We start from the raw sequence: 20,775 nt of genomic DNA on the forward strand, positions 1-20,775 counted from the left end.
TACCTACTGAAAAAAGATAAAAAATACTCTGAGCTTTTAGAAAGAAAGAAGTAAAGTTAGGATGTTTCTAAATTTTTTTCTGGGAGAAGGCTAGATTTTTTTTTTTAACAGGAGGGCCAAATAAAAAGCAGATTCTTCTTTTATGCTTTTTACTGGGTTTCTTCCTCTGTTTTATGTGAATGAGACTTTTCCTTGTTTTTTTTTTAATATCCAAATAGGAGGGAGGTTTTTATGAACTGTGTAATATGTAACCACTATTAGGGAAGAAGTGTTAGAGGTCAGAGAGGTTATAGTATGAACTTATTAAAGAGTAGCTAAAGAAAAATTAAATTAAAGAAAAATATAAAATATAAATTTCTGAGTCTTGGTCCAAAGGAATTAGAAGATGGACATTGGATTAAGGGAAGCTGGATAACTTGACAGGAGAGCTGATTTGTGTGAAGGAAGGGGAGGGATGGACCAAGGATGAAGTGGAAGGACTATCCCAATCCTGGAATAACCTGGTGAAAGCAGGACATAAGCTTCTCTGAGCCCCACAAAGGTGAAAAAAATCACAAGCAGCTTTGCCAGGCAAACTTTTCCCCTCAGGGAATGGAGGGCCTACTGCTGTGGCAGGTGGGGGGAGGTGGGGAGGTGGGAAAGGAGGCTGCATGTTGGGGAGTTCCTTGATTGCCCCTTTTGGCTCATCTCTCAAAGCGTCCTTAACTAATTCAAGTCCGTGTTAGGGCCTGTTGTGATTTTGAGGGATCTTCTACTCAGAAGAAACTGCCTGGTTTTTTGATGTTTGTAATTAAAAAAAAATCTTTTTTTCTAAAATCACTACTATGAAGACTAACAGGTCAAGACCTGACTCAGTGAATACTTTTGTATTCTAAGTGTAATCAAGTATAAATTACTTGTATACGTTTCTTTGCTGTTTTTGACAAGTGGACTTCAAGACCTGAAGGCCTTTGCCATTTGTAGAGAAGGGAGGAGCAGACGAGTTGGTGTGGAAAGCTTGCAAAAACAGGTCACTATGGTGAAAAGTAGAAACTTCTAATACTTGGCAGATACCAAGGATAGGTACTATTATCTTCAACAAATATTTGTTGGATTAATGAACAGATGCAAGCCATAAGTGCAGGCATTGTTATCTTTTTTATCATTATTATCTTTTAAAGCTTTAAGAACTGGCAACTTTGATTTTTACAACCTACCAACTTTGTTTTCTTTTGTAGGGGAGAGTTTTTCTTTTTTTTCTTTTTTTCTTTTTTTTTTTTTAACATCTTTATTGGAGTATAATTGCTTTACAATGTTGTGTTAGTTTCTGCTGTGTAGCAAAGTGAATCACCTATATGTATGCATATATCCCCATATCCCCTCCCTCTTGCGTCTCCCTCTCACCCTCCCTATCTCACCCCTCTAGGTGGTCACAAAGCAGTGAGCGAGCTGATCTGCCCGTGTGACGCAGCTGCTTCCCACTAGCTATGTATTTTACATTTGGTAGTGTATATATGTCAGTGCTACTCTCTCACTTCGTCCCAGCTTACCCTTCTCCCTCCCCATGTCCTCAAGTCTGTTCTCTACGTCTGCATCGTTATTCCTGTCCTGTCCGTAGGTTCATCAGAACCACTTTTTATCTTTAGATTCCATATATATGTGTTAGCATACAGTATGTGTTTTTCTCTTTCTGACTTAACTTCACTCCGTGTGACAGACGCTAGGTCCATCCACCTCACTACACATAACTCAATTTCGTTTCTTTTTATGGCTGAGTAATATTCCATTGTATATTTGTGCCCCATCTTCTTTATCAATTCATCTGTCAGTGGACACTTAGGTTGCTTCCATGTCCTGGCTATTGTAAATAGTGCTGCAGTGAACATTGTGGTACATGATTCTTTTTGAATTATGGTTTTCTCAGGGTATATGACCAGTAGTGGGATTGCTGGGTCATATGGTAGTTCTATTTTTAGTTTTCTAAGGAACCTCCGTACTGTTCTCCATAGTGGCTCTATCAATTTACATTCCCACCAACAGTGCAGGAGGGTTCCCTTTTTTCCACACCCTCTCCAGTATTTATTGTTTATAGATTTTTTGATGATGGCCATTCTGACTGGTTTGAGATGATACCTCATTATAGTTTAGATTTGCATTTCTCTAATGATTAGTGATATTGAGCATCCTTTCACATGTTTGTTGGCAATCGGTATGTCTTCTTTGGGGAAATGTCTATTTAGGTCTTCTGCCTGTTTTTGGATCGGGTTGTTTGTTTTTTGTTTTTGTTTTTTTTTGGTAATTTATTTATTTATTTATTTATTTATACTGCAGGTTCTTATTAGTCATCAATTGTATACACATCAGTGTATACATGTCAATCCCAATCGCCCAATTCAGCACACCACCATCCCCACCCCACCGCAGTTTTCCCCCCTTGGTGTCCATATGTCTGTTCTCTACATCTGTGTCTCAACTTCTGCCCTGCAAACCAGCTCATCTGTACCATTTTTCTAGGTTCCACATACATGCGTAATATACGATATTTGTTTTTCTCTTTCTGACTTACTTCACTCTGTATGACAGTCTCTAGATCCATCCACGTCTCAACAAATGACTCAGTTTCGTTCCTTTTTATGGCTGAGTAATATTCCATTGTATATATGTACCATAACTTCTTTATCCATTCGTCTGTTGATGGGCATTTAGGTTGCTTCCATGACCTGGCTGTTGTAAATAGTGCTGCAGTGAACATTGGGGTGCATGTGTCTTTTTGAATTACGGTTTTCTCTGGGTATATGCCCAGTAGTGGGATTGCTGGGTCATATGGTAATTCTATTTTTAGTTTTTTAAGGAACCTCCATATTGTTCTCCATAGTGGCTGTATCAATTTACATTCCCAACAACAGTGCAAGAGGGTTCCCTTTTCTCCACACCCTCTCCAGCATTTGTTGTTTGTAGATTTTCTGATGATGCCCATTCTAACTGGTGTGAGGTGATACCTCATTGGAGTTTTGATTTGCATTTCTCTAATAATTAGTGATGTTGAGCATCTTTTCATGTGCTTCGTGGCCATCTGTATGTCTTCTTTGGAGAAATGTCTATTTAGATCTTCTGCCCATTTTTGGATTGGGGTGTTTGTTTCTTTAATATTGAGCTGATGAGCTGTTTATATATTTTGGAGATTAATCCTTTGTCCGTTGATTCATTTGCAAATATTTTCTCCCATTCTGAGGGTTGTCTTTTCATCTTGCTTATGGTTTCCTTTGCTGTGCAAAAGCTTTTGAGTTTCCTTAGGTCCCATTTGTTTAGTTTTGTTTTTATTTCCACTTCTCTAAGAGGTGGGTCAAAAAGGATCTTGCTGTGGTTTATGTCATACAGTGTTCTGCCTATGTTTTCCTCTAAGAGTATTATAGTGTCTGGCCTTACATTTACGTCTTTAATCCATTTTGAGTGTATTTTTGTGTATGGTGTTAGGGAGTGTTCTAATTTCATTCTTTTACATGTAGCTGTCCAGTTTTCCCAGCACCACTTATTGAAGAGGCTGTCTTTTCTCCATTGTATATACTTGCCTCCTTTATCAAATATAAGGTGACCATACGTGCGTGGGTTTATCTCTGGGCTTTTTATCCTGTTCCATTGATCTATATTTCTGTTTTTGTGCCAGTACCATACTGTCTTGATTACTGTAGCTTTGTAGTATAGCCTGAAGTCCTGGAGCCTGATTCCTCCAGCTCTGTTTTTCTTTCTCAAGATTGCTTTGGCTATTCGGGGTCTTTTGTGTTTCCATGCAAATTATGAAGTTTTTTGTTCTAATTCTGTGAAAAATGCCATTGGTAGTTTGATAGGGATTGCACTGAATCTCTAGATTGCTTTGGGGAGAATAGTCATTTTCACAATATTGAGTCTTCCAATCCAAGAACATGGCATATCTCTCCATCTGTTTGTATTGTCTTTTTTTTCTCTTTAAAAATTTTAGCAAAATTTATTTGCATACAGAGTGCTAATTAAACTTTTTTTTGCTTTTTCATTAAAACAGTCCACACCCTCTGTTGACACTGGTTTGTGTTGTTCTAAGTACTTGAAAACAACAAGTGGCATTTTCTTAATTACTCTAAGACAATTTTTATTAACACAAGTTGCCTTTGCATGTACAGTCCAGTTTATTGAGGTTTTGTCCTATGTGGGCTTTATCCCATGAGCATGACTCAGAGTGGAAAGGTCTAATGTTCTGCCTCCTGGCAGAGAAGATGTTTGTATCATCTTTAATTTTGTATCATCTTTAATTTCTTTCATCAGTGTCTTATAGTTTTCTCCATACAGGTCTTTTGTCTCCTTAGGTAGGTTTATTCCTAGGTATTTTATTCTTTTTGTTGCAGTGGTAAATGGGATTGTTTCCTTAATTTCTCTTTCTGATTTTTCATTATTAGTGTATAGGAACGCAAGAGATTTCTGTGCATTAATTTTGTATCCTTCCACTTTACCAAATTCATTGATTAGCTCTAGTAGTTTTCTGGTAGCATCTTTAGGATTCTCTGTGTATACTATCATGTCATCTGCAAACGGTGACAGTTTTACTTCTTGTTTTCCGATTTGGATTCCTTTTATTTCTTTTTCTTCTCTGATTGCTGTGGCTAAAACTTCCAAAACTATGTTGAATAATAGTGGTGAGCGTGGGCAACCTTGTCTTGTTCCTGATCTTAGAGGAAATGGTTTCAGTTTTTCACCACTGAGAATGATGTTGGTTGTGGGTTTCTCATATATGGCCTTTATTATGTTGAGGTAGGTTCCCTCTATACCTACTTTCTGGAGAGTTTTTATCATAAATGGGTGTTGAATTTTGTCGAAAGCTTTTTCTGCATCTATTGAGATGATCATATGGTTTTTCCCCTTCAATTTGTTAATATGGTGTATAACATTGATTGATTTGCATATATTGAAGGATCCTTGCATTCCTGGGATAAACCCCACTTGATCATGGTATATGATCCTTTTAATGTGCTGTTGGATTCTGTTTCCTAGTATTTTGTTGAGAACTTTTACATCTGTGTTCATCAGTGATATTGGCCTGTAGTTTTCTTTTTTTTTGTGACATCTTTGTCTGGTTTTGGTATCAGGGTGATGGTGACCTCGTAGGATGAGTTTGGGAGTGTTCCTCCCTCTGCTATATTTTGGAAGAGTTTGAGAAGGATAGGTGTTAGCTTTTCTCTAAGTGTTTGATAGAATTCGCCTGTGAAGCCATCTGGTCCTGGGCTTTTGTTTGTTGGAAGATTTTTAATCACAGTTTCAATTTCAGTGCTTGTGATTGGTCTGTTTATATTTTCTGTTTCTTCCTGGTTCAGTCTTGGAAGGTTGTACTTTTCTAAGAATTTGTCCATTTCTTCCAGGTTGTTCATTTTATTGGTATATAGTTGCTTATAGTAATCTCATGATCCTTTGTATTTCTGCAGTGTCAGTTGTTACTTCTTCATTTCTAATTCTGTTGATTTGAGTCTTCTCCCCTTTTTCTTGGTGAGTCTGGCTAATGGTTTATCAATTTTGTTTATCTTCTTAAAGAACCAGCTTTTAGTTTTATTGATCTTTGCTATCATTTCCTTCATTTCTTTTTCATTTATTTCTGCTCTGATCTTTATGATTTCTTTCCTTCTGCTAACTTTGGGGTTTTTTTGTTCTTCTTTCTCTAATTACTTTAGGTATAGCATTAGGTTGTTTGAGATTTTTCTTATTTCTTGAGGTAGGATTGTATTGCTATAAACTTCCCTCTTAGAACTGCTTTTGGTGCATCCCATAGGTTTTGGGTCATCGTGTTTTCATTGTCATTTGTTTCTAGGTACTTCTTGATTTCCTCTTTGATTTCTTCAGTGATCTCTTGGTTTTTAGTAGTGTATTGTTTAGCCTCCATGTGTTTGTATTTTTTACAGTTTTTTTTCCTGTGATTTATGTCTAGTCTCATAGCAATGTGGTCAGAAAAGATACTTGATATGATTTCAATTTTCTTAAATTTACCAAGGCTTGATTTGTGACCCAAGATATGATCTGTCCTGGAGAATGTTCCATGAGCACTTGAGAAGAAAGTGTATTCTGTTGTTTTTGGATGGAATGTCCTATAAACATCAGTTAAGTCCCTCTTGTTTAATGTGTCATTTAAAGCTTGTGTTTCCTTATTTATTTTCATTTTGGATGATCTGTCCATTGGTGAAAGTGGGGTATTAAAGTCCCCCACTGTTATTGTGTTACTGTCGATTTCTCCTTTCATGGCTGTTAGCCTTTGCCTTATGTATTAAGGTGCTCCTATGTTGGGTGCATAAATATTTACAATTGTTATATCTTCTTCTTGGATTGATCCCTTGATCATTATGTAGTGTTCTTCTTTGTTTCTTGTAACAGTCTTTATTTTAAAGTCTATTTTGTGTGGTATGAGAATTGCTACTCCAGCTTTCTTTTGATTTCCATTTGCATGGAATATCTTTTTCCATCCCTTCACTTTCAGTCTTTTTGTGTCCCTAGGTCTGAAGTGGGTCTCTTGTAGACAGTATATATATGGATCTTGTTTTTGTATCCATTCAGCCAGTCTGTGTCTTTTGGTTGGAACATTTAATCCATTTACATTTAAGGTAATTATCGATATGTATGTTCCTATTAATTGTTTTGGGTTTGTTTCTGTAAGTCTTTTCCTTCTCTTGTGTTTCCTGCCTAGAGAAGTTCCTTTAGCGCTTGTTGTAAAGCTGTTTTGGTGGTGCTGATTTCTCTTAGCTTTTGCTTGTCTGTAAAGGTTTTAATTTCTCCATCAAATCTGAATGAGATCCTTGCTGGGTAGAGTAATCTTGGTCGTAGGTTTTTCCCTTTCATCACTTTTAATATGTCCTGCCACTCCCTTCTGGCTTGCAGAGTTTCTGCTGGAAGATCAGCTGTTAACCTCATGGGGATTCCCTTGTATGTTGTTTGTTGCTTTCCCTGCTGCTTTTAATATTTTTTCTTTGTATTTAATTTTTGATAGTTTGATTAGTATGTCTTGACGTGTTTCTCCTTGGATTTATCCTGTATGGGACTCTGTTCTTCCTGGATGTGATTGACTATTTCCCCTCCCATGTTAGGGAAGCTTTCAACTATAATGTCTTCAAATAGTTTCTCAGACCCTTTCTTTTTTTGTTCTTCTCCTGGGACCACTGTAATTCAAATATTGGTGCATTTAATGTTGTCCCAGAGGTGTCTGGGACTGTCCTCAATTCTTTTCTTTTTTTTTTTCTTTATTCTGCTCTGCAGTAGTTATTTCCACTGTTTTATCTTCCAGGTCACTTATCCTTTCTTCTGCCTCAGTTATTCTGCTATTGATTCCTTCTACAGAATTTTTAATTTCATTTATTGTGTTGTTCATCATTGTTTGTTTGCTCTTTAGTTCTTCTAGGTCTATGTTAAATGTTTCTTGTATTTTCTCCATTCTATTTGTTTCTTGTATTTTCTCCATTCTATTTTCAAGAGTTTGGATCATGTTTACTATCATTACTCTGAATTCTTTTTCAGGTAGACTGCCTATTTCCTCTTCATTTGTTTGGTCTAGTGGGTTTTTGCCTTGCTCCTTCATCTGCTGTTTATTTCTCTGTCTTCTCATTTTGTTTAACTTACTGTGTTTGGGGGCTTCTTTTCACAGGCTGCAGGTTCGTAGTTCCCATTGTTTTTGTTGTCTGACCCCAGTGGGTAAGGTTGGTTCAATGGCTTGTGTAGGCTTCCTGGTGGAGGGGATTGGTGCCTGTGTTCTGGTGGGTGGGGCTGGATCTTGTGTTTCTGTTGGGCAGGGCTGCATCTGGTGGTGTGTTTTGGGGTGTCTGTGAACTTAGTATGATTTTAGGCAGCCTCTCTGCTAATGGGTGGGGTTGTGTTCCTGTCTTACTAGTTGTTTGGCATGGGGCGTCCAGCACTGGAGTTTGCTGGCCGCTGGGTGGAGCTGGGTCTTAGCATTGAGACGGAGATCTCTGGGAGAGCTCTGGCTGATTGATATTACGTGGGGCTGGGAGGTCTCTGGTGGTCCAGTGTCCTGAACTCGGCTCTCCCTCCTCTGAGGCTCAGGCCTGACACACCGGAGCACCAAGACCCTGTCAGCCACTTGGCTCAGAAGACAAGGGAGAAAAAAAGAAGGAAAAATCAATCAATCAATCAATCAATAAAATTTTTTAAATTATTAAAATAAAAAAATAATAAATAATAATTTTAAAAAAGGAAGAGAGCAACCAATCCAGTAAACAAATCCACCAGTGATAACAAGTGCTAAAAACTAAACTAAGGTAAACATAAAAATCAGAAACAAATCAGTTGAAGATAGCAAACCCCAAGTCTGCAGTTGCTCCCAAAGTCCACTGCCTCAATTTTGGGTTGATTCGTTGTCAGTTCAGGTATTCCACAGATGCAGGGTACCTCAAGTTGATTGTGAGGATTTAATCCGCTGCTCCTGAAGCTGCATGGAGAAATTTCCCTTTCTCTTCTTTGTTCGCATGGCTCCCGGGGTTCAGCTTTGGATTTGGCCCCACCTCTGCGTGTAGGTTGCCCTCAGGCTTCTGTTCCCACACAGACAGGACGGGGTTAAAGCAGCGGCTGATTAGGGGGCTCTGGCTCACTCATGCTCGGGGGAGGGAGGGGTACGGTAGTTAGAATTGGAATGCGGGGTGAGCCTGCGGTGGCAGAGGCCAGCATGACATTGCAGCGGCCTGAGGCGTGCCGTGTGTTCTCCCGGGAAGTTGTCCCTGGATCACGGGACCCTGGCAGTGGCGGGCTGCACAGGCTCCCAGGGACAGGGGTGTGGATAGTGACCTGCGCTTGCACACAGGATTCTTGGTGGCTGCAGTAGCAGCGTTAGTGTTTCATGCCCATCTCTGGGGTCCGAGCTGATAGCCGCAGCTCACGCCCTTCTTTGGAGCTCGTTTAGGTGGTGCTCTGCCTTCTGTCGGCAGACAGGGAAGGAGTCCCCTCTCCTCGCGCATTGCGAAACAATGGTTTCTTGCCTCTCTGGCAGGTCCAGACTTTTTCCTGGACTCCCTTCTGGCTAGCTGTGGCGCACTAGCCCCCTTCAGGCTGTGTTCACGCAGCCAACCCCAGTCCTCTCCCTGGGGTCTGACCTCCGAAGCCTGAGCCTCAGCTCCCAGCCCCCGCCCATCCCGGCGGGTGAGCAGACAAGCATCTCGGGCTGGTGAGTGCTGGTCAGCACCGATCCTCTGTGCGGGAATCTCTCCGCTTTGCCCTCGGCACCCCTGTTGCTGCGCTCTCCTCCGTGGCTCCGAAGCTTCCCCCCTCCACCCCCCGTCTCCACCAGTGAAGGGGCTTCCTAGTGTGTGGAAACTTTTCCTCCTTCACAGCTCCCTCCCAGAGGTGCAGGTCCCGTCCTTATTCTTTTGTCTCTGTTTTTTCTCTTTTCTTTTGCCCTACCCAGGTACGTGGGGAGTTTCTTGCCTTTTGGGAAGTCTGAGGTCTTCTGCCCGCGTTCAGTAGGTGTTCTGTAGGAGTTGTTCCATATGTAGACGTATTTTTGATGTATTTGTGGGGAGGAAGGTGATCTCCACGTCTTACTCCTCTGCCATCTTGAAGGTCTCCCTCGGAGAGTTGTTAACATGGCTTATCTGTATAAAGAAGTATCATTGCTAGGGTATGTATAAATTGAATTCACTTTTTCTAAAACAAATATTTATTGAGTACTAACAATGTATCACGTGCTGGTGATACTGTGAGCTCATTACCTGAAAGGACCCCTCCAGAGGAGTGAGAGGAGAAGAGAGAGATAAAACCAATAGGCACAATAGTGGTGGGTACAAAATACTGTGGGAATAAGAGGAAAGAGAGATTCTTGCAAGTGAGTGACTTCAGGAAGATTTCATTTAGGAATAAAGGCAATGTGTGATGTGATGTGGGCATGCCAGGCAAAAGTAGCACATGCAAAAGCAAGAAAGCACAAAGAAGTGTGATGTATTTAGGGATCCACAAATAGTTCCATTTGGCTGGAGAATAGGTTCTATGGGAAAATGGTGGAAAAGGTAGCAGGTAGCAGGCAGGTCATGAAGAGCCAGTAGTTTTGATTTTATCCTATAAGCAGTGGGTAATCACTAAAGGATTTTGTCAGCAGGCGGGTGACATGATTTTTAGAAAATAGGTCTGATGGTGGCATGGGAAATGGACTAGAGACCAGTTAGGAAACCTGCAGTGGCCCCCAGGAAGACTTCAATTAAAGCAGTGACAGAGAGTGGAGAGGAGAAGATTTAGAAGGTAGAGTAGATAGGACTTAAGGGATTGGGTGGTGGTTGATGAGAAATAGGAATTGAAGATAACAGCTTGGATGACTGGAAGGATGATGTCACCATTAATTATGACAAGGAATATAGAATGAACAGACAGGAAAGGTAATTCATGTATTCTTGCAAGTGTTAAATTTGAGTTATCTGTTGGCTGTCCCAGTACAGACACTCAGTGGGAAGTTGGAAATAGGGGTGCAGAGCCCAGGAGAGCATTCAGGACTGAATGTATAGATTTGAGAGTCCTCCTCATTTAGGTAGAAACAGAAGTGAATGAGGTCACCTGGGAGAGTCTGTTGAGTGAGAAGGAGGAAGAATGAAGTCCTGAACACCACCGTGATTAGACAATTAGGGATAGACAGAAAAGCTGCCAAAAATGAAACAGTGTTCCTACCTCCACCCTCCCCAAAAGGTCAGAGAGACAGAAAGAACTAGAAGAGTGTTGGAAAGGAAAGAATCACAAATCAGACGTTGCACAGTGGTGAAGAGAGCTGAGCCTGACAAAGGGCCTTAGGGGTTTGTAGTGAAGTCTTTGATGACTTTGAGGGCCCAGTGGGAGTAGAGTGATGGGGTGGGAGCCAGATTACAGTACCTATAGGAGAAACCTTTACTGATGAAGGGAAGAGAGAGAGAGAGGACCCAGGAAGCTACAGGAGGATGTAGGACCCAGGAAGACTTTTTTTTTTTCTTTTAAAATATCTATAACTAAGAGTAAATGAGCTGGGAGTAGGGGGCAGAAGGAGGGAGAGGTTAGTAATCAACTTGTTGGCAAGAGGTTAATTTAATTCTAATTTTGGAAAGAAATGCTGAAAAATATGTCTTTTGTCAAGTGTACAGTTAATACTGCCTTTTAAATAATTGATACTGGGTTGCTAAAATCAACATATTAGTAACTTATGAGCTAGCCACGTGGCCTGCAGTTTTTTCTCTAGTCTTTTTCAAATTGTAAAAATCACATCAAGGAGAACGGTTGCTTAAAGGGAAAATTAAGGTAGATTGAGGACTGAGATCTCAGCTTCTCAGCTACTAAAAAGTATCACTTTCTCATAACCTCTTTTTTTTTAAATGAATTGGAATTTTTTGATTGAATTTTTATCCTACTTAGCTTTATCTAAAATGTGACCTTTAAGAAAATATGAGAGGGTGATGCTTTAGAACATCTCTTTTGGGCCCCTTATTACTGACTTATGGGTGATGGCACTATTTGAAAGAATTGCCTGGAATTCAGAGTTTTCCCAAAAATGTCACTTGGGTATCACAGATAGAATCTTTCAGAGTATTTGCGAGGTAGTCTGCTATGTTGGGTTTTGGATTTCTGCTTACATCTTTAGGGCTTTGTAAGCTGTTTTTGGTATTTTAATAACTGACCTGAAGGTGAGCGCTGTGAATTGCGAATTATGTATGAGAAGGTTGGGGTAGATTCACAGGGTTTGGGATCTTTTTGGTTTCCCCTTTTGCTTTACATTAAATAGGCCTAATGTCATTGATGCTCCAGGGAAAGTAGAGTAATTAGGGAAAAGGAAAGCAGGAGTCAGGCTCTGAAACAATGAATTTACTAGGAGAAGGAAGGCTTGGGGTTGGTCTCTTGAAATCGGGAGCAGTACATGAAATTTCTAGAGGAAATTGCTATTTAATACATACCTCAGGGTTTTCTGAATTTGTAGAACATTGACTCTTTGATGACATTTACTGTTTAAGCCCAAGTATCTTTATCTTTTTAGAACCGAGAAGTCTAGCTTCCGTTTCTGCAGGGTACGAAAACAATCCACGGAGTAGTTGAAATCATAGACCTTGTGATATGAAACAGTAATTTTAAAATTGCAGGAGCTATTCAGCTCCGTCTTTTTCTTTACAATTACTAACATATAAATTGTTCAAAGGTGGGAATAGGAACCTTGTTCTCCAACCTAATTTTGGAATTGTCCTCTAGCAAGGGGAGTAAAACATAAATGAATTGAGAGTTTCCTTTTTTTTCTTTTTTTCTTAACGGTTATCTCATTGTTTGATTACATTCCTGCACTCCTTTTAGAATACTTACTTTTCTGGGCAGATAACACTGCTGCCAAGGCCTGGTAGTCTGAAAGCAGAGTCAGTGATTGAATGGGAGCGGCTTGCGGTCCGGTCCGGATCTCCACCCGTGTGAGCAGCGGAGAGCCTGCCCTGGCCTTGATCTTGGCCCCCCTCCTGGTGCTGCTTGCTGACACCTCTGTCACCTCTTCTGTAGAGCTCTGAGAAAGAGCACTTTATTCACTCAGCCAGCACCTTGTAGGTGCTTATCATGTGTGGGGTGCTCTTTTCAGTACTTGGAATTCAGCAGTAGACGAGACAAACAAGATCTCTACTTTCAGGGGAAAGTGGAGGTAACAAACAGATAAACTAAAAAATTGATGAGATAATTTTAGATAATGATAAATACTGTAAGAAGTATAAGACAAGTTTAATGGTAGAGAATGACAGGGTGGTAGGATGGGGGTAAAGGGCTCCTTCATACGGTGTCAGGGAAAGCCTCTCAGAAGAGATGATAATTTAGCAAAGAACAGAATGATTTTTAAAAGGGCCAGCTCTGCTGAGATGTAAGGGAAGGCAGAAGAGGCTGAGGGAGCGTTAAGTACAGGACCCGAAGTCTGGAGTGAGCTGGCATATGAGTGAAGCAGGAGGAGCCCAGTCTAACTGGGCTGGGGTGAGCAAGGAGGAGGGAGGCATTCAGGGGCTGTGTTACGGTTGACTTTAGGATATGGAAAGGAACTTGTTTTAAGATGACTTGAGCTACAGTAGAGCCGTGAAAGTGGATGCAGGGAGACCAGTTAGGAGGGGATTGTGGTAGCCCACGTGAGAGGTGATGGTGCCTGGACAAGAGTGGTATAGTGGAGACGGACGGAAGTGAGTAGATGGATGGAGAACAGCCCAAGCTCGGCACTCGGGGGAGGTTTGGGACAGACCAGTAGTCTCATCTCTTCCACAGTGTTCATCCTGGGACTCACTGAGCATGGGCACCTCCCCTTTAGCACCTGATTCATCCACCTTAGGTTGTCTTCTAAGGTTGTGCAAGGGAGAAAACAGCATGCTGAAGGGAGGTTAAAGGATTATAACCAAAAAGTTATAATCGCAGATTGTCAGAGGCTTTTGGAATTGCATCTCAGGGAACCTCGTATATCCTCCAAGTAGAGCAGTGGCCTCTTTTTATGAGATGAAGCTCCTTTCCAGGAGGGCTTCAGCTGACGGTGCTGCTAGGCTTAGATCTGTTTTACAGTTGCTTTTAGACGTTACCAACGTCCTGCTAACCAAGGCGGTACTGGGTCAACCCTCTTTGCTGTCTTTTACATATGGTAGGAATCCCATAACCCTCCCAAATTAAAGAATGAGGATCCCTGATCAGAAGAGTGTAATGAAGCTGTGATGTCTGCATCTGCGTTTTAAAATCCTTATGCCTTTTCCACAGTGTCTGCTGCACAGAGCTTTACATCCCCAGGAGCCTCTGCCCCCAATTCAGCGACACATTTTGGATATGCTGGATCCCCCCACTGAGGTGACAGCTAAATGTCAGGTTCCTGTCTCTAAAATAAAGACCCTTTTCCCTCTGACTGAAGTCCTCAAGAAAAAGGACCAAGTGACTGCTCAGGACATTTTCCAAGATAAGTGAGTACTCGATGGAGCTGTGTGTGACGTTGGAACACAAAGATTGGTTGTGGTCTTAGAGGGGCTGTGGCATTAAGGGTTGCAACCTGGGTTTGTGGAATCACAAAGGTGGGAGGAAGAAACCTTTTGCTATTTGAGCCTTGCATTGGAAATCCTGGTTTCTCACATCTGTCCACTGTAGATATATTTTATCCTTGTGCACCTAGAAATTAGAGCTACCTTTGGGGTTGTTGACTTTTTGATCAGCATCAGATTCTTGATGAATTATATATATAGGAAGGCAATCTTTGAATATCTAAGACTGAATTTTAACATTTTTAAAGTAAAGTGCTGAGGATGAGAGGAGAGGGGTGAAAGTCGTAAGGTTTTTCGTTTTGGAGGTAAGGTGTCAGGAGAATATCAGTGAGATTTTTGGAGGGAAAATGGGAAGGAGAATGAAAAACCTGGCCCTCTGTAGTTGTGCTGTTACCGTGTTGATGTGCTTGGTTATACCATTAGTGAGGTGTAGTTTAAGGATTATAAAATGGTTTTCATATCCTTAGATCAAGCTCTCAGGTAGCTGTTAAGTGTTTTTTCCCCACATCAGAATCTGTTTAGAATTATATCAATTTCCATTCAAAGCAGAACAAAAAACAAACCTTAAGAAGCTGTTCTTATCCAGAATTATTTGGGTGTATGACATTGATTTTACCAGGTTTTGGTTTTATTATTGGTGACTTTTCCCCCCAAATCAAAATGATATACTCATTTCTTTAGGTTGCATTCCAAGATCCAGTTTTAGATCACAATTTTTTTCCTTTTTCTTTGATTTCCTTCCCACGGCTGTGTCTGTATTAACAAAGTAAAGCTTGTATTTGTAAATACCCCATTGGACCAGTATTGAGTAATTTCCAGAAACCTTCAATTTACAGGGTTCTGTAAATTGTTAATTTAGTGAATTATCTTCCAAGTTGAAAAGACAAGTTTGCATTTTCGGTGGCTTTTTAGAGGTTAATACCCCAAACTTTGTCAGAATTGGGGGGGAAAAAAACAATCATGGGATTGAAAGATTTTCTTATGTGCATTTCTGATACATCCTGGAGGCTTTTATGTTTCTTTTTAGTCTGTCATGCCTTCTTCTACATAGGAAGACTGTCACTAAAAATCTACCTCCCCTCTGCTATCCTCATCTACCTAGATCCCTCTGGATTCGTATCTTGGAACAGTTCAGTAAAATTCTGAGTCCTTTTCTTCCCATGACAACCTTGCTTTAGTCTCTCTGCAGTCATATGGCTGTTCTCTCTCTGTGTATTAAAGCTCCAGTTCATGATCTTGATTACCTTCTGGTATTGTGGGAAAGAAGTGGGCCATTTCCCCCTCCTCCTGTTGATTAAACTGTAAATTAGCTGGTTAAAAAAAAAACATACCAGCTAGACCCAGAAGGCTGTTCTGTGATTTGATCCCTGCTGTGATTACACCTTCAGCCCTTTGCCGTCTCTCACTCTTTCAGGAAGCTTGAGCCTGCCGGGCTTCTTGTTCTCTGCCCCCATCAGCCAAATTAGCTGCCGGGGGCTGGAGAATAATCTTGAGCACACACACCTACGCACACCCCAATTCTCTACTCTTCCTTCTCAGAAATCTTAGTTTTTAAGAACTGCAGAAATGACACATTTAACAAATATTTATTGAGCACCTCCTATATTCAAGAATGACTCAGTCCTTCTGCAGGGTTCTTACAGCCACTCAATTTTTGTGATAAGGCTCCAATCAGCTTTACAGGTGGTCTCCCTAAGGGAAAGAAAAATTGATAACAACCAGCTATGTTTTTGTGTATGTTCAGCATCCCTGTATCCAGGGAACATACTTCCAGTATACGGCTGAGGGGCTGAGATTGGGGGGGAGGGGCAGATGTCTGTTCACGAAGTGTCAGAGGCCAAGGAAAGACCTCTGAGCTGGGAGTCTCTAGTTTTCATTCCAGCCGTTTCACTCTTGATCTAATTCTGGTTAAATAATTTTACCTTTATGAGAGTTCCTGCATCTGAAAACTGGTTCATCGTAAGAGACATCATAACAGTAAAATCACAGACATTAAAGGACTTTAAACTATTCGGAGGGAAGGCAGTAGTCAAAACCCAGAGCAGTAATACTGTCATTATCAATGAAAACATTGAACATTTGAGAAGATCTACTCTTCATGCTGAAACTGTTCAATCCCTAGTGTTGAAGTGATTTCTTCAGTTCAAGAGGGTAAAAGCACCATCTGACATTGCATTCCAAAAATGTACTGAATATTACCCTTATCATAGGAAAGCATTGCTTCCCTTAATGTTGCTGAACACCCTTGAAATGAAAGCATCATCCCTTGGACAGAACTTACATGAGAATAGGGACATCTGAGGTCTGATCCTGCCTATGGAACTAATATGTGATCTTGATTTCTTTTTATCTCTATATGCAAATAGTGTAAAGTTTTCTACTTTTTTCAAGTCCCCTAAGACCCCAGTCCCTACTTCCTGTCAGAGGCCAACCTCACCTGGTTTTACTGGCTAAGACTTCAGACTCCAGGGTCAAGACAGTGTGAGTTGGTCCCTTTGCTCTGCAGTGTGACCTTAGGTGCAAGTTGCTTATCCTCCCTAAGCCTCAGTTTCCTCATGGCTAAATAGGGATAATAGGAATATCTGTCTCATAGAGTTGTCATGCAGGTTAGTTGAGTAATAATGCTGTTCACTGTTGTAACCCTAGAATGACACAGTGCCTAACACATAGTAAGAATACAGTGTTTGTGAAGAGATGATTTACAAAATCCTAGTCCTGTCCCTAGCACATTTTCAACAACCATGGCAGTGGCGATGATCATGATGGTGATTTCACAGAGAAAATAGAGGCCAGTAGATGGGAATGTCTCAGTTTTCTGGCCCATCTTACCTAAAAACATATCTGTATTGCATCTGCCTTTACTTCCTTTTTTCCTGTCTCACTGGAAGAGGGTACCTCATCCTGTCCCAAGTTAATCCTTTCACCTGTGTCCTGGGATGCTATTTCTGTCCCATCTGGTACCTCAGTCCACTGATAATTTCTTCCTTCCTTCTGTATCTTCAGCTGCTGCCTCTGTACCAACTCCTTTCCCTCCACACATTAACATTTTATTTCTTTCCTCTAAAAGAAAATGAAGTAATCCCCTCAGTTTCCTCTCTCTCATTACTACCTGTTGTCATCATCTTTCCTTCCATAGCTAGGCTTATTAGCAGAAGAGCCTATACTGCTTCTTTTCCTAGCGCTCACTGGCTTGGGCTTCTGCCCCCACCACTGCCCTGAAACTGGTCTTCTAAAAGACACTAACGGCTGGATTTACTTAAGCGTGGCAGTCCTTTCCTTTCTTGACCTCTTTGTGGCACATGACATTGTCAGTTATCCTTTCCCTCTGGAAACTCATATGTCTTCCTTAACTTCAGATTCTCCAGATTTTTCTCTCTCAACCTTTGACAGGCTCCCTCTCAGACTCCTCTGGGGGCTGCTTTTCTTTCCCCACCAACCTTAAATGTTGATGTTTTGTAGGACTCCTCCTCTGAAAGAGCTGACATTTATTGGACACAGGTATGTATTATCTGTTTGCATCCTTTTGGCCATCTTATGAAGTAGGTTCTTTTATTCACTTCATCTTAAAGCTGAGGACACTGAGGCTTAGAGGAGATAAGAAACTTGCTCAGGATCACAGCTGGTTAAGCGATGGAGTAAGGATTTAAACACGGGCAGTTTGACCCCAGAGCTTACCCTCTCAATGATTATGCCAGACTGTATATCCTAAGACCTTTATTATCAATATTACACATATGGGTCTCCAAAAATAACTAAAAATCTGTCTATCCTAATATACTTCCATCTCATCCACTGGATCTTAAGTGTCTACAGATAACTCAAGGTCAGTATGTCCAGAAGTGACTTCATCACCTTCTTTCTCTTTCCACACCCCTTTCAACCCCCTCTTCATGCTATTATTCTCTATTTCAGTGAATGACACCTAATTTCCAGGGAGTCATCCCTTTTCTTCACTCCCTACATCTGATTGGCTTACCAAGTTGTATTAGATTTACCTCAAGTTCACTCGTTTTGCTTCAGGTTAGTACAGTGGCTAATAGCATTGATTTGGATCAAAACCCAAGTATTTCTTTTTGATAGTGGTTAAAATTGGCAAGTTGCTCTGTGCCAAGTTGTGATAACAAATACCTGCCTTTAGGAGGCTGTTTAGGAGAGTGGTTAAAAGTCCAGAGTTAGCTGTGGACCCCTTACTGTGTGCTTTAGCCAAGGTCAGGCCCTTTTGAGCCTTCGTTTGCTTAATTGTAAAGGGACAGTAACAGTAGCTAACTCATATGCTTGGCTTAGTGACTGATGGTAAGCATTGTTTTTAAAAGGTTAGTTCTTACTAGCATCGCCCACTGCCATTGCTTTTATGTAGGTTTCATTTTAGCCTGCTTTACTGAGATAACCCCTTGACTGATTCCCCTAATTCCAGTCTTAGCCCCTTCCCATCCATTCTGCATTCTGCTATCTGAGTGATTTTTTTAAAAACAAATCTGATCACATCACTCCCTTGCTTAAAATTCTTTAATGCAGTGATTCTTAATCTGTGTGTGTTTGTGTGTGATGGACCCTTTGGATAATCTGATAAAAACTGTGAACCCTTTCCCCAGGAAAATGCCCTAACATAATAAATTTTGCATATAGTTTTAGGTGGTTCACAAATTCCTTGATGTCATCCTTGGATGCCTGATTAAAAACCTTTGCTTTCATGGCTTTCCCTTACCTTCAGCTTAAGACCAAATTCTGTTACACAAATGAGAAAACCCAGATAAGCAGAAGGAAGAGAAGTGTCTGTCCAGCTACCTGGAGCACCAGTTTCTTTCCTCACAGTTTGTGTCTACAATTTAGATATTTTCCATCCTCATCTCTCACTACTTCCCAGCTTGCACTTCATGCCCCAGCCCAACACAGCTACTTGCTATCCTCTCAAAGGGACATGCTGCTTACCACAATATTTTGTTAATTGCCTGTTTATATATTTATCTTTTTTTTATAGTAATCATTTATTTATTTATTTATTTATTTATGGCTGTGTTGGGTCTTCGTTTCTGTGCGAGGGCTTTCTCTAGTTGCGGCGAGCGGGAGCCACTCTTCATCGCGGTGCGCGGGCCTCTCACCATCGCGGCCTCTCCTGTTGCGGAGCACAGGCTCCAGATGCGCAGGCTCAGTAATTGTGGCTCACGGGCCCAGTCGCTCCGCGGCATGTGGGATCTTCCCAGACCAGGGCTCGAACCCGTGTCCCCTGCATTGGCAGGCGGATTCTCAACCACTGCGCCACCAGGGAAGCCCTATATTTATCGTTTTATTTGGCTGAACTTCTTGAAGGTGATGATTATGTATTAACTTTTATATATTTAGACTCTAGAGCCTAATTTAGGGGTCCACACAGAGTATTAGGTAAATGTGTGGCTAAATAAATGAATTACAAGATTTATACTCATATATGAAAGAAAAGGAGAAAAGGAGAAAGAACAACAAATTATCCAGGGTCCCAACATCCAAATGCAGCAGCTGTTAACATTTCTGTGTCTGCTGTGACCTTGCATGGATAATGTGTACCTTCCAGAGCTCAGCTCCCTCATAGATAATTTGGGGATGAGAGTCATTGTGCTTTCCCACTTCAGATAGACATTATGAGTTTAATATATGTAAAATTCCTAATTAAATCCTGTTAAATGATTCAATCTTGAGATTATTAAACATATTAAATTTTCACTACTTTCTGCTATTTTCTGGACTTGCCTTTACTTGCCCAGTTCTGGCGAATTAGTATATATGTCTCCTTATTCTTCCTTCCCTAGAATCTTATTTGGGAGGGTTTAAGAAATTCTTCATGTGATTCAACCTTGTATTCTCACGGAACTTAGCATAGTGCTTTGTATATTTAATGCTTCTTAATACCACTATATAAGTTAATTTGTATTTTTGGAAGAGAATAGGTGAATAGTTGATATGGTACTTTTTGTTGTAGTGTTTTCCTGAGGAACAAACTGAAGATCAGAGAGGACAGTAACTTTCTAGACTCTAAACTCTAGACATACAAAAATTAATACACAGTCAATACCTTCAAGAAGGTGTAAGATTCCAGGGCTAGCCAGTGGCAAAACTGAGACTAGAATCTGGGTCTTTTTTCTCCAAATCTTCAGCAGTACCATGTTGTCTTTCTCTTGGGAAGAACTGGCAAAGGTTAACTGAGTGGCTGTGACTTTTTTTTTTTTTAAAGAACTCAAATTCTGATAGAATTTCATGCTGCCTCAAGTTTGTGCATTTTCCCTCCATTTTTGCCACCAAGGCTTTGTGTGTTTATTTCTTATTCTCCTTGAAGGAAAGGGCTCTGAATGACTCACCCCTTATCTCTTCTTTACTTCTCAAAAGGAAGAAAGCAAGTGGTGAATGGGAAAGATGTCAAGTAATAAAACTTAATTCTTGTTTGTAAGGCCGTAATGATTACTTTAGTTCTTTCATCTAGCTGTAAGAGGAGATTCATTGTTGAAATATCATTGAATAAGCTAACTTAGGTCTTACTTTGCTTTATTTTTAGGATAACCTCTTCAAGCCTCACTGTCTGAAAGTTGGGCTTTTGAATAAAAACATCACATTCAGAAATAGTTAACTAATAGTACTCTTAGTTACTAATTTCCCTTCTCATTCAGCCATTTCTTGACAGCTGCCTTTGCCCCAGATTGATTATTTGTCTGGGAGAAAAATCTTCATAATCTCTTGTGTTCAGCAGGTTAAGGGAGATTATGGGCAGAGTCTTTGGATTTTTTTTCTCCTTTGCAATTGTCTTGACCTCCTTTTGACTTTAGGCAGGCTGTTAAAGCCAGCATGTTAC

At 40.6% G+C, this 20,775-nt stretch overlaps 1 protein-coding gene across 3 annotated transcripts in view; it reads left to right on the forward strand.

Annotated features, from left to right (window-relative positions):
• Nucleotides 1–20,775, forward strand: part of XRCC5 (X-ray repair cross complementing 5) — a 97,464-nt gene that overhangs the window by 32,890 nt on the left and 43,799 nt on the right. For all 3 annotated transcript variants that reach the window (XM_007187879.2, XM_007187880.2, XM_057551208.1), the window contains one exon: nucleotides 13,687–13,883. In XM_007187879.2, the coding sequence (XP_007187941.1) occupies nucleotides 13,687–13,883 (197 nt within the window). The remainder of the gene's footprint in view (nucleotides 1–13,686; nucleotides 13,884–20,775) is intronic.

The sequence above is a fragment of the Balaenoptera acutorostrata genome, chromosome 8 (assembly GCF_949987535.1).
Source record: "Balaenoptera acutorostrata chromosome 8, mBalAcu1.1, whole genome shotgun sequence".
Lineage (NCBI taxonomy): Eukaryota > Metazoa > Chordata > Mammalia > Artiodactyla > Balaenopteridae > Balaenoptera > Balaenoptera acutorostrata.